The 14,404-nt window shown below is 33.7% G+C and overlaps 1 protein-coding gene across 4 annotated transcripts in view; it reads right to left on the bottom strand.

The window, feature by feature from the left end:
- LOC111415884 (discoidin domain-containing receptor 2-like) overlaps nt 1-14,404 on the bottom strand; it is a 177,954-nt gene that overhangs the window by 57,249 nt on the left and 106,301 nt on the right. For all 4 annotated transcript variants that reach the window (XM_071199831.1, XM_071199829.1, XM_071199827.1 and 1 more), the window contains one exon: nt 14,149-14,251. In XM_071199831.1, coding sequence (XP_071055932.1) covers nt 14,149-14,251 — 103 coding nt within the window. The remainder of the gene's footprint in view (nt 1-14,148; nt 14,252-14,404) is intronic.

The following is a 14,404-nucleotide window of genomic DNA, read 5'->3' as shown; positions in this document are numbered from 1 at the left end:
TTAAACCAAAAAAATGTATGTGTATTGAGGTTATTTGTTGTCAATATCCAATAACAAAAATTGTTTTAAATAATATACAACACAATACGAAATTCTTAGTGATAGATGTAAGCGATATGGATAAGGAAATGAATCACTCTGAAAATATTTGCAATTAAAATACTCTATTGGTTATTAAGGTAATTTCGAATTTAGCGTTGAGTCCATCTTATCTAGTTAAGGAGATTAAGGTGAAGAATTTGTACCACTATCGCACACGACTTGAAAGTACTTCATCAACAATACATACAATCATCATTTCGAATTCAGCAGCAATATCACTAAAAACAGTAAAATCTGGATGACTCGTGGAACAGCCTGCGGACTACAAATCAAGAAAGACCTTCACACGATGATAATATCAACAAATAAACAAAAAGACGACTTAGCGATTGAATAATTAATTTGGCAGTTCTCCAAAGTCATTTGTCACCATTGAAACTTGAGAGTTCTTGGAATTTGAAATGATCCACTTCAACTAAAGAACAAAGAAAAAGACGTCTAACTTTTTGAAATGTTTTTGGTCAAATTCATTAATCTCAATGCAGTTTTGGGTTATCTCAGATTAGATAAGGTTATCAATTCTAAAATCAGCCATAGTATCATTGTCAACCAACGACAAAAATCTTCAATATCATAAACTGATTTTTTTAAAACGGTAATTTTTACAGCAGCGACAATTGGTTAAAGGAAAGATCATGAATTCTGAGGGGAATATATTGAAATATCTAGTACTCGAATTTCAGTCATACCACGAGTGTTGTAGGAGTGCTGATGATCTTGTTAGGCAGAAAGAGTTATGACTATATCGGAACGTTCATCGAAATAATTCCAGCCAGGCAGCTAAAAAACTACATTCCAGATTCACGCGGTTTGAAAGAAATTTATAGTGATAACGCCAAATAAGTTCCTTGGGAACAATTAAACCAAGGAATTTATTTGATTTGAAGACCTTAGTTCCTCAGAGCCTATTAATGAAGGTGTTTTCCCGTTTTATGTAACACCGAATTCTGAAGCCTATAACAGTAGGCGAGGAACAACAGCTCTACGCGGTCTTCATAGTTAACCAAGTAGGGGAAAACAATAAAACATAACAAATCAGCATATTCCTGATTTATAGATTTGATGAAAGTCGAGGGGAGTGCACCCACAGATTATAAAAACAATCGGAGAAATTAATACTATATAAGTATGAGGCAGGGTGATAGCTTCAGCTCACTGAGGGCTCAACATTGATTGCAAATACAGAGGATGAACTACAATGGCTATTACGGGCTTTTAGAACACATTCAGAAAAAAAACATAAATGTTACAAAAAAAAAAAAAGCTGTGGTAATAGCTGGAGAATCGTGTAGATGTAACGGCCACATGATAGAGCAAGTAAAAGTAACTTATTTTGGTGTAAGTATATCAAGTCTTATCGAAAACTCTAGAACAACCAGAAACCATCTGAAGAAATAACTGCATATCTACCGAAACCAAAGTGAGGATACATAAAGCCTGCATCAGGCCAATAATGACATACTAAAATAAATAAATTAATTAAGTAATTACTGAAAACACAAAAAATCTATACAAACACTAAAGGAGAATCTGCATAATGTGCTATGCTGACGACGCTGCGATTATCGTCAACTCAGAGAATGACATGCAAAGACAACTAAACAAGTTCTATCATGCGAGCGAAGTCCTGATAGTAAAACAGCCAACAAGATGTAAGCTAAGGATCACCAACATCTCAACCGAATAAGTCATGGAATTTTCCTACTTGGATGTACACGATCCCACAAAGGACCAGAGAAGTCAGATCAATTTCAGGCTGCCTACGAGATATTATTTGATTATTACTATTTGGCTATTACAAGACCCAAGAATAACTGATGGCATTGAGATATGCGGCGAAACAAACAAAACTAACAGAATGGTTAAAATAGGAAAATAAAGACCCTGAGGATAATTAGACATCAGATTCCAAATAGCAATTAAGGACAGTGTTAGATAGGAAAGACAACGCAAGAGATTTTGGCCGAAAATTATGCTTACGAATAACCCGACCGGAATTCGACCATTATGTAGGCCACCAAAGGGACAGAGAGACAGTTCGTACAACTTTTTAAGAGATATTTGGGAGTCAGATCTGATCAGGAACGGTCTAGGGAGAGAGGAAGAACCAGAATATTATTTGTTTAGATCTTCATTACCGAAAACGATTTAAAAGATTTATTCCATTGATTCCATAAAAAACCTATTAGTTAGTTATTAATAACACAATAACTTACGTGTGTTCGGTAATGCACAAAACGTAAACTAATTAATTTATATGCAGTTTTTACACAAATGAAAACTGTGTAATTTAGATGATTTTGATCAAAATACGATGCATAATTTGGTTATAAAAATATTGATAACATTTTCTTCAAGCGTTGCGTAGACTGTCTAAGATCTTAAGCTTCTATTCAAATTATATATTAGTTTGATATGAGTTGAGGAGTCGATTTATATTTGTCGTCGTTGTATTACCATTCCGATTTGTCGCAGGCCACACGCTTCCAATTTCATACACCAAGTGTCCTAATATCCTCTACTACATCATCCTTCCATCGTATCTTTAGTGTTCTTCTAGCTGTCTATCCCTGTGGTGTCTATTCTACAATTCTCTTTTTCCTTTGTCTCCCTTTATCCTTTCTAGATGTCCCAGTCATGTTATTCTCTGTGCATTTATGTGTCAATTCGTAGTTGATTCTTGTTCTCCAACTTTCAGCACCATATTATGTCGGTCTATATATCTTGCATAAGATTCGTCTTTGAAAGACTCTTAATTTGATTTCATCTCCAGTCGATATGGACCTTATAATAGTGCTTATAAGTAGCACTAATTGCCGCTTTGTATACTAGCATCGATTTCTTCAGTGACATTATTTATTTCATTTACGCCGGATCCTAAATATATAAAGCTTTGTACTCGTTCGGTACTAGGTTTTTTTTTCGGGATCTTATGAACACCATATATTTTGATTTGGATTCATTAGTTATGAGTCCTCCTTTTGAGGCTACATTTATGAGTTTACTAAATTTTTCCCTCAGCACCAAAGGTTTTCTTTGGTGCTGACACTAGCCGCAAGATTTTCTTGTTGGTAACATTTCGTATTGCGAGCTCCCGTATTGACAACTTCTAAAATCAGACTACATATTACGGGAGATAACGCGTCACCATGTCTGACTCCGCATTTTATTTCAAACAGCTCTGTTAGTTCTGACTGTTACTTTCGATCCAGTTAGCCTGATATTAGTAAGTCTGTGGTTTTGCTAGGTGTTGTAGCATCTTTTTTTCGACTACAGTGATGCCTCTGTAGCTGTTACAGTTTAGTTTGTTTCTCTTCTTATAGATGGGCTGGATGACACCTACCTTCCACTCTTCTGGGATTCGTTTATTTCTCCACATTTTTTATGTTAATTATGTTTCCATATATTATGTTCTCTGTTGATGTTTTGAGTACTTCAGCAATAGTTTCTTCGATTCGTTTCATCTCAAAGTTTTGATCAATAAACTTTGAAATGGTTATCAGCATCGATTTAAAAAATAATGAATCCTTGCGTGGATATCATTATAGTTGAGTTTGTTGATGTAATAATAAATATTCTAAAATAAGATTCATTTTCATCAAAATCGCCACAAAGTGATGCATGTCGTAGCCACATTAGCATACTTTCTATTTACAAAGATATAATAGGAGTGTTTATTCCAAGTAAATGTAACAGTCATAATTAAAATTAAATATATACACCCTACTGTAACAAACATTTTTAATGAATACGATATTATACACGACCACAATACAAGAAATAATGAAACTACCATGTAAAAATTAAGAGAAAAAGTGTTTCTCTTAATTCTTTTGTTTGTAAAGAAAATAACGCGATATAATACTGTGTCCTACACCATAAAGAAGTAGAACACTGTTATTGTTATTTTGTACAATATTTTAATCAAGCATGTCGACCAAACAGATTTCTATCAAAATTAGATTATTCTTTTAGATAAAAAAATGAAAAAAAAAATAAATTTAAGACCTTACCTATAATCATTGGAAATAAAATTTGAATTATTTTAATTTACAGATTTATTGAGTGTTGTTACTATAAAATGATGTAGTTGTAAGTAAATTGGTTGCACGTGCATCAGATTTCTGCAAGGGAATCAAAGCAACCTAAGAGTAACATAATATACATCGTCACGGGGAGTGAAACGTCCCCGTTCTCCCTTGAAAGATTTAATGCAGAGAGGGTTCCCAAATACGGGCTCGCAAATTGCTTTACTCTATTATCCCCACCCCATGATTCCCCGGTACAATGCGGTAGCTTTTATTTAATTACCGGAGTGCGTATATGGGGGCAGTCAAAACAGCACGAGATTTCGTGTTACTGAGACCACTTAGGACTTTCTCGGGGGTTGCATCTTAAAAATCAAATTATAGAGTCTTCTTTGTGGGGAGATCGAACGACTTTATTAAATCTGACATTGACATGTGTTAAAATAAGTTAATTAAAAATATAAAATTGATTATTTAATTAAATAAACTTATTCTTCGGGTGGTGTTGTTACGTAATTGCCAGGTATATGTTTGGTTAATGTCCAATCGTGTCTATATGCAAAATAACCACCGTATGCTCGAACTGGTATTCCAGGTAATAGATCCCATCCTCTTTCCAATAAATCTTTTCGAATAAGACAAGCTAAACCTAACGCAGCAGTAGATGAAATTGCTGCAACCCCGGTACCCCACCAAGTTCCAAAAAGTAATCCGGCAGAAGCACCTCCAAGAAACCAGGATGTTTTATCACCTCCACCGCGAACTTTAGCCGCTAAATTTGTGACAAGTACAAAAGCGGTTGCCCCACCGATGATAGGCGTTGCTAGATGTCCAATACGTCTAAATACTTGAGTATACGTTAAAGATTTTTTTGATGTTAAGATATCTGTTGCCGATACCATTATAGTAGTTACAACGGCTGGTTTCATAAAAATTAACCACTTTTTTAGTATCTCTTCACCATCGGGTTCATCAAAATAACTATACTTCCTCCATTTATATCCAAAGATATCAGTTTTATATTCATCCGACATGGAAAAGATTTTTAAATGTTTGATGTGACGTTTAAACTTGACAAGTAGTATGAAAGATTCAATATCTTTGCGTGCAGATTTTTAATCTAGAACGTTCGGAATAGATCAGATAAGTTCGGGCAACCCGGTGGATATTAGGCCGGAGCGAACACGACGCGGATTACAATGGATATAAAGTTTAATAGTCCCGGCGCAGATTTATTACGCAGACGACGGTCCCTGGTTATGATTGCCATAAAGTTTTGTATCCCCTAAGAGATAAGTTATGTACTCACATGCCGGATGCTCCGTCCGTAATCTGATGTCTTATCGCTCTTAAACTATTACCGTAACGCACCGAGTTGACGTCCCGATCTACTCGGTTTCCGCGATGCCGACGTCCAAAGCACCCAAGTATTAGTTGCCTAACTTGCATACGTGGCAACCACCATCCTTGTTTAGCTTTCGTGCTGTATTGGCGGTTTTGGAAGGAAACAATTTTTATTTAGTGCTTATAATCAAAGTTGCTGATCTAGATAAAGTTTATGAGGATTTAAAATGAAACCATGTTGTTTTAGAAAACACAAGAGGCGCAGATGTTTGGGAATAAATGAAAATTTCGTTCCACAATTACGTTGTGCATCGGTTTACGTGAAGTAATTCTCTTTCTCGGTGGAAATAACGAACGACTCGGGGGGTAAGTTGTAAAAGTAAATCTGCGCGTAGTATAGCAGCAGTCCATTCAATTAAAACGAGCTCACCTACTTTAAAACGGCACCACCACCGACGTGAGCTTAACTGGATGATGGAATTATTTTAAACGCGTTGTAGATTTACCTACCTTCACATTAAATTCGACGTATATTTAAGTTTCGTTATTATTTGAAAACTAGCTTAGTTGGGCGTTGAGAATACGTAATGCGGGTAGATGGTGGTGGCACATCGAGGTTAATATTCTGAAAATTTTGTCTTTCCCGGTCCAACCCCACTACGTCATTAAATCAAATGTCTTAACTTGCCGAGAGAAATGGACTTAAGGAGCAACATTTGCGTTGGGACCGCTGACGTGAAAATTTAGTTGGGGAAACTCGGGAGTTTGCGAGAAGTTGTATGAGGTCTAAATTTATATGAAGTAGGGAATATAAAACAGCCGTGCATTACTTTGGAAAGAACGAGCCGTATTTCAAATGTCGAGCCAGTTTTAACTAACTAAGCTTAAGTGTTAAGAATGCTTTACCCTATTATCGTTATCCAGATTTATTATTTAAGCCGTAAATAGATATCATTCAAAATCATATCGTCACAAATTCTTTTCCCTATTGAAAACGAACGAGATCGTTACATCTTGAGAAGAATTTATACGATATCCATAAGAATACAAAATTGACGGTGAAATTGAATATCTCGCAAGTTTGTAACGCTTCCGGTATCTGCCAATGAAGGAATCGATAATATAGTAGAAAAAAATGCATTTTAATAATTTCTTATACTAAAATACGTAGTAATATAAGTAAAGTTATTTTATAATTTTTGTATGCGCAAATCGTTCAGTTATCGAACGTAATTCGTAAGTAGTTTTTATTGTACTTAACGGAAAATCGAAAACGAAACACGACGGTCGAGGCTGCAAAACGAGGATGGCGTTTTAAAAGGGAACAACGATTTCGATTTTTGCCACCGGAATATCCAGGAAGTGCTAAACAGTTTTAAAAATCGGGACATGTTTTGTTCGGGAAATAGGTTTTTTTTTAAATACTCGAATAATGGGCCATTTTATACAGGAAAACTTTTTACGTCGTGTTTCCACGTTCTCGCGCATTATCGGCTTTATCTAAAAGGGAGAGTGGTGAATGGGCAATTTTTGAAGTTCACGTACTGGAATGATCTCCGATGAAATCCTGAACCTACCATTTTTTTACACTTGTTAATTTTATTTTTCATAAATGTAATATAATTTTTTAGTATAGTTTTTAGTATATCATGTGATCAAATATATTTGATATAGATAAAACCGTTGTCATAGTTCTAGAAATCGTTCTTAAATTTCTTAAATATACATCGCTCCCTTAAATATACATCTCCTGAGTCTAAAGTTTTCTTTTTAATTACATTCAGTAATTAAGGCTTTTTTGTTTGTTTTTTATGCTTTCATTCTAAAACAGCCCTAAATGTTTTTAATTAAGCAGGCAATGTTGGTTACAAAAGACAAAGATAAAAATTATCAAATTAAGTCAGTGGTTAGAGAAGCTTAAGTGAACTTAGATTTAATACTCGTGTAGACTCGCAAAAAACGGTAATGTACACAGATTTTGTTGCGGTAGACACAATCACGTAAGTAGCAAACGTTGATAGGTACAATGTGATTGATGCAATAATTTCCGGGAAAATTGGCGCACTGGTAACGTGGCACCAATGTTTTTCCAACTGAACGCCGAATCAATGGAATGGGAGGTAAAATATGAAAATCGTTTAATAAAGTTCTACTGTTTGGTGTTTATTGTTTATAATTTTCAACTGAAAATGGTGAGAGCTAAATTTGAGAAGTTTCTCTATCGTTTTGTTTGACAGTAAACACTATCTACCATTAAATTAACCCAGAAATATAGGCGAATTATTTGTTTTGTGTACAATAAATTAAATTTTATAGTTTTACATTATTTTTTTTCCTTCGTAATCACGCTATATTTATACGCTTATTTATGATCAAGTATTTAGGGTGTTAATTATGAGGAAATAGGTCGGTTTTCTACTTAGCCTTGTTATTTTGCAATGGGGTATAATTAAAACAAAATGATCGAAGTAATCTCAAGATAGCTCTTGTAAATCTAAAAGACCAAAATAAGAACTTGAAATAAAAAATTTTACCAAGAAAAACAAGGTAAAACTGCTTAAACTATTCTGATGTTCATAATTCTGATAAAAATGTTTTTCGGGATGCATTGAATGTGGATACTTCGGGTGATGTTATTGTTGAAGTTTTTAACATGGAGAAAGCTAAATGAATAGATGTTATGAAATTTCGTATTTTTATTTGTAAATAAGTATTGTACTTAAGGATAGATAAAAGATTGTTAAAAGGGTGTTAATCTTGAGTCATCTTACTGTTTCTCCGTTGGCTATTATTTCACATAAGCGATTATTTATTATCTTTTCTCATCAAGATTTTAGAATCTGTGCATAATAAGCTAATCGGTAAGTAGATAGTTATATTCTTGGACTTCCCTAGTTGTCTTCCCCAGCCACTTGAGAGACATGCTCTTGAAGTAAGTTATAGTTCAAGCATTTGGCTTCGGGTTGTATAAGGGTTTGGTAAATTATTAACTTTGTTTTCCTACTCATCATACGACTAGAGAGTTGTAATAACCCGTCTTCTTACTTTTGTGCTACAGTTTTTCTTCGAGATCACATTGGAGCCAAGATGCGAAAATTGCCGCAAAAATGAAGTTCTCAGCATCGATTTCAAGATTCTTTCCAAGGTCATGCATTTTATGAATCAACATAGTTTCTGGCATGACCTTTCTTTTTGTTTATTTATTTGTAGGCCATAGCTGTTAGCTGACCCTACCACTGCTGTATAAGTTCCTATTATCTGAGTAGGTGTCTACGTGGTTCTCGTAGGCGAGCAGTTATTTTGATATTTTTTAAGCAGCAACTGACGTTCTTTATTATCATTCTTACCAAGTTTTCTTGGAAAGTTGAGGCTATTATATAGTTTGGTTTACGATGTACATATTTAAAGTGTTGATGTTGTGCCTAGAAAAGGGCCTAGACCTTTTGCACGATCTAGCATCGGGCATTTTTTCTGTAGTCCATATTTGTTGGTATATTTGGTGATTGAGGAATTTCATGTAGCACTTCTATCTCTGCTAGGGTTGATACTTCCTGTTCCTAATTATTTACTCCCCTCCGATTTTCTTCATTCATGTCAGGGTCTACATTCCTTTACATTCATTGTATTTATGTTACTTTATAACATTATTTTATTTAATCGTTAATATAAATATTCATCATTTACTTTCGCACTTTCGGCTTTAAGACATGGAATAGATCTCATGTCTAGTTGGTCATCATACATTTATACACATATTACAGTTGTTGTTGAAATCGTTAACTAACAGAGAGGAATTTAAAGAGGAACTGTACTGGAGTAAGAACATTTATGCTTGTGTCTTAATCGTAGATGGTATGGCGAGAGCTGCAGTTTACAGTTAGTAGTTTGTTGTGGGTTGCTGTATCATTTCAGGAGATATGAAATTATGGGAAAATGAACTGAACTCTCGGAAAAATGTATTTCGAATTATAAAACATAACATGTCTTTATTCGTTCTGAGGTCATATTTAGATCTTGGGGTGTTGATCAAAAGGTTTCATTCTTTTTAGCTCACCGTGTACATTAAATTCAAAATGCTATTTTGACAGAAACACAGATAAAGTTAGAACATTCTAGTTTTATATTTCATTAATATAGTGCTTTAAATTTCAAATATAACTTAAAATGTATTTGTTAAATACTAGTTTAATGAACACATGGCTAAACTCGAAACTTTCTAGTTATTTTTCATTAAAATAATGCTTTAAATTTAAAATATAATTTAAATACTGTTTGTTAAATACTATTGTAATAGATGTGGTACAACTCGGAAATTCCTAATTTCATTTCTAATAACACCGCCCACGAAGTTCTTCTTCTTTCATTTAATGAAATAAACAGATCGTTAGGAAGAAGAAGACATATATAAAATAAAGTAAACATAGGTTCGAAGAAATTTAATATGCTAATGTTGCACAACAAACGTGCTAACATGATTCCCGTTTAATTTACTGTTACTCAACGTATGTTGACCTAACACATATAAACCAACATTTCATTATCGAATATAAACTTCCAATAAATCAATAAATTCTTGATTGATCCAAGTATGGGTCGTGCGGATGATATTTCAAACGTCAATTTTAATCATGTCATGAGTTGAATGCATTGACCAGAGCATTGACAGTCTTTACTATTCTATCTAGTAGTGTAGTTGAGCTCACACTTTTGTAAAGTATTGTGTTAATCCACTATATTTCGCTACAATCTCATTTCTCTTTCTGATACTGTCATAATTAAAGTTACCAGTGTTATATTACCAGCAAGTTTGTCGGTTCATATTCTTTTTGTCGGCATTTTCTTCTTTCTCAATTTGATGTGGTGGGTGTTAATCCAGAAGTAAGCGATATTTTAGATAACTAATACAATAAAAGAGATATACAGAATTTGTGATCAAGATTACTAAAGATTTAGATTACTAAAATTGGGTGAATTATAGCAAAGGCATGAGGAATTAATTGATTAGTTAACTGCATTTTGTTGCAGTTTTAGTTAGGCTTCCAACATCTTTGCACAATGGTAAAAGATGCCAATCACCATGGGCTAATTTCCTAGGTTAGGTTGATGAAATATTTTTTTGCAATAAATTTTCCCACATATTTACGGTCATTGGGATTTCTTAACTTCCTGCATCTATTTCGGAGAATGGCAAATCAACATATACGACTCCATCATATGTCTACACCGTATTGAAGATTTTACTTTTATTTTTCAAATGTTCATTACTGACAGCATATTCCTTCGACACTAGTCCTATAGGTAATCTTTGCAAGTCTAATAATTCAATCCCTCCATTACAATATTCTTTATTCCAAAGAGTGCATAAAAATCGTGTATTCGATTTAAACATAGCTTTACAAAAAACATGAAAAGTTTCAGATTTACTGAAACCATAATCGGATTAATCAACCCAGTTTGTCGGTCGATTAATCTTATTAATAATCGCTCGATTATGGGCACAGTTCGCCCTACTAATCCTAAGACATGGCATCTAATTAGCGCACGTATACTGCACCTAATCTAGTTCCGTGGAAATGGTACTGACCGGTTGTGCGGATCCAACCAAACCCACATCATTACCAATACACCTGTATTTCCAATACACTTATTCAGTTTAATACGCCATTATATAGATAGTGAGATGTTGAGAAGAGAAAATAATTCATGAACCCTGTTGTTGGATACGAGACCCAAAAGTAATGAATGCAGAAACGCCGAGAGAAGTATATTTGTTAGTTGAGGGCGTTTCTAAAAAAGTAAGTAAAGTCGCTGACTCTATCTTATTTTATCAATTTTAATGAAGTACAATGATCTTGTGAACTAAACTGCAATTTCAATCTATGCAAAAAGTACCAACATTAAAACGAACAACCAAAAACGCACCATCAATAAAGTTGCTAAAACCGTTGATGTTGGAAAGAGGAAGATATCGGATTCTACAGGCTAAAATAGAACGTAAAGAGATTTAAAAACTTCGTTTTATTTATGAATACTAGGATGAAAATATGCACTTGTAGAAAATCATATTATCTACACAAAATTAAAAAATATTGCAATCAAGGCTGAGAAATATTTTATTTTAATGCTACTTGGATAAACGTTGGACCCAACAGAACTAAGGTGTGAAAAGATTGGTCCGTTGGCTTCGCCAGGGAAGCCTTAACGGAAGGTTTGTCCACAGGTCTCTCCTATCCTTCCTGGAAAGGAAATCGCTTTATTATTGATTACATTAGTAATGAAAATGGATTACGCGACGTTTTAGAGAATTAACCACAAAATTCACCTATTAAAAGTATTCAGTTCAGGTAAAGATACCAACATCCGCTTGGAAAAGAGGATAAATTTTTACTTTTCTTCCAACAAACGAAAGTGCGCTTAATCTTGAATTACTTGCCAAAGTGAAGGAATTCATGGCAAGTCAATTTATTCGTTTCCAAATTGTCTGGTTAATAATATCGAATAGATATGAGATCCAATTAAAGGACATGTTTCAGTAAATAATAAAACATTTCAATTCACGAATGTTAAAGAGACGATGACATCTGACAACTGTCGCTAGGCTAGATAAATAATTGTAGAGACTCGAGTTAATAATGCTAAGAACTGAGACAATGAATTTCGTTATGCAGACACATTGAGTGCTGACCAGAAAATGAGAAACAACTTATCAAAAATAATCTTCGGTGAACCTATAATTAGATTTCAATATTGATAATGCTGACAACAAATCTAGCTATTTTTCTCACACCTAGAGCACAGAATAACCAGAAGAGACAGTGGAGGCGTCTAGATAAAAATCATCTGAGCGCATATGTGCGAGTTTGTCCTTTAAATTGGAGTTTATTTATGTTTACAGTTATAGTGTAAACCTACCTTTAAAAAAGTATTATTATAAATTTCTGAGCGTATAAACCTTACTTCAACCCCAATTTAAAGGGCTCGATACAGGCGCCACTGATTGAAGGTTATTCAAACAACATTAAAACATGAAACGTTCCGACAAAGCTGTCTCTTCTGGTTATTCTGTGCCCGGAGTGTGGGCGTAGTCTTTAATCCTCTGTCTACTCAATATGTTACTAACACTGCACGTCACGACATGCGCTTTAGAGGGAGTCAAGTTATAAAAAATATACAGTTTTTATTCTTTTCTAAGGCCTATATTAAAATATCATAGTTCTATGTCATAGATCTGTTATCAAATATTTGCCAAAATATGTTGTCGATTTACACTATATAATAATATATGTAATTATATTATTATACAAAATGGACGAACAACAGTTTTTTTTTGCTTTTGGTGTCTGTTTGTTAGGCGCGTTGGGTAGCAAAAAGTAATAATTTGGGAATTCGGAATAATTTATTGAGAGAATTGAAAAGTGAAGACCCAAAACATTACGAGAACTATTTAAGAATGGATAAGAAGAGCTTGTGTTGCTTGACGTCTAAAGTATATAAATAAATTGATTTCAAAGAAAAATACTCATTTGAGAAACAGTATAAGCGTGACCGCCTTATTGTAATACTTAGATTCTTAGCAATTGGTGAATCTTATCTTAATCCATTGATTTCCTCCCTTGCATCTGTTGCTGTACAAACTTCAATAATATCATTTATAACCTCAGCAATCGATTGATAAACAAGTAAACGTGTGTGTCTGTTTTTGTAGTCATTACTTTTGACATTATATATTTTATTCGTTTCACACTCGGAAATTAATAATTTGGTGGCAGCTTTTGTGCACTGAAACTTGTCAGACGTCATTTTTGTTCCAAATATCATAATATGTCCTGTTAACGAGAACAGATGGTCATAGATATATGATCATATTTAAACTATTATAGTATTTGGTACATGACACTATAATATTTATCATCAAAGATAATAGATCTATTACATGGAAGTATGATAGTGTAATAACGGCCTAAAAAAGGTTTCTTCCCAGCGAAAACTAATAGTTCGACATAAACTATAATAAGTTGTCTTTGGTGAAGAAAAGAATGTACTTGTTTTTGAATTTATTAACTCTGGAAAGTACTTTGTCAATGAACAACATAATAAACAATATCACATTCCTTTAAATTTCCCACAACCGCTTTATCACACCAAATTTAATGAGAGAGTTGGGTCTCATCTTTCAAATTTCGCAAGAAGTAATATATTTTAATGAAATATTTGTCTTTAATTAAATTTATTTGAAATTTTTGTTGAAAAAAAAATTTATCTAAACGAAGCCGTTGACTTTATTGTTATTTTATACGTACAAACAATACAACTCAATACCAATTAATTCAATTTAATCCCTTATTAACGGTAGTAACAATGAGTGATGAAACTATACCGACATCATTCGATAGTGATGTGTATAACAATACTTGATAGATATAATTAGTCTAATTGTTGTCGTAAATTTGTAATGTTAGTAAATAAATAATAAGTAATAGAATATTTTCACCATATTTCACCACTACTTTTTTTACAATTATCATCAAACAACAAAAATCGCCACGGATACATACTTCTCCCTAATAAAATAGGATGATATAAATGAAAATTTTCCTTTAAAAAAAATATCTCGTATCAAGATGATACGTAATTTTCTCCAAATCAGCTACGGGATACAAACGTAATGAATTACCTGCCATTCCTTGGTCCAACGTTTGGTACATAGGATGAGCTTGCGCTGATGGCGTCATCCGGAATTGCTCCGGATTCCATTCCCAGCGGTTCATTACAGGACCCTGTAACAAACAGTTAAATTCAGTACGACATTTCTCCTATAGCATCGTCTTTTGAAAGTCTTTTGAACTTCTCGTGTACACCTCGCTGACATCATTTTGCACGACTACATTTAATATAGCTACCTCGCTTTGTAGATCACAAATATTCGTGAT

The sequence above is a fragment of the Onthophagus taurus genome, chromosome 1 (genome assembly GCF_036711975.1).
Source record: "Onthophagus taurus isolate NC chromosome 1, IU_Otau_3.0, whole genome shotgun sequence".
Classification (NCBI taxonomy): domain Eukaryota; kingdom Metazoa; phylum Arthropoda; class Insecta; order Coleoptera; family Scarabaeidae; genus Onthophagus; species Onthophagus taurus.
This window is presented reverse-complemented; position numbering and strand designations above follow the sequence as displayed.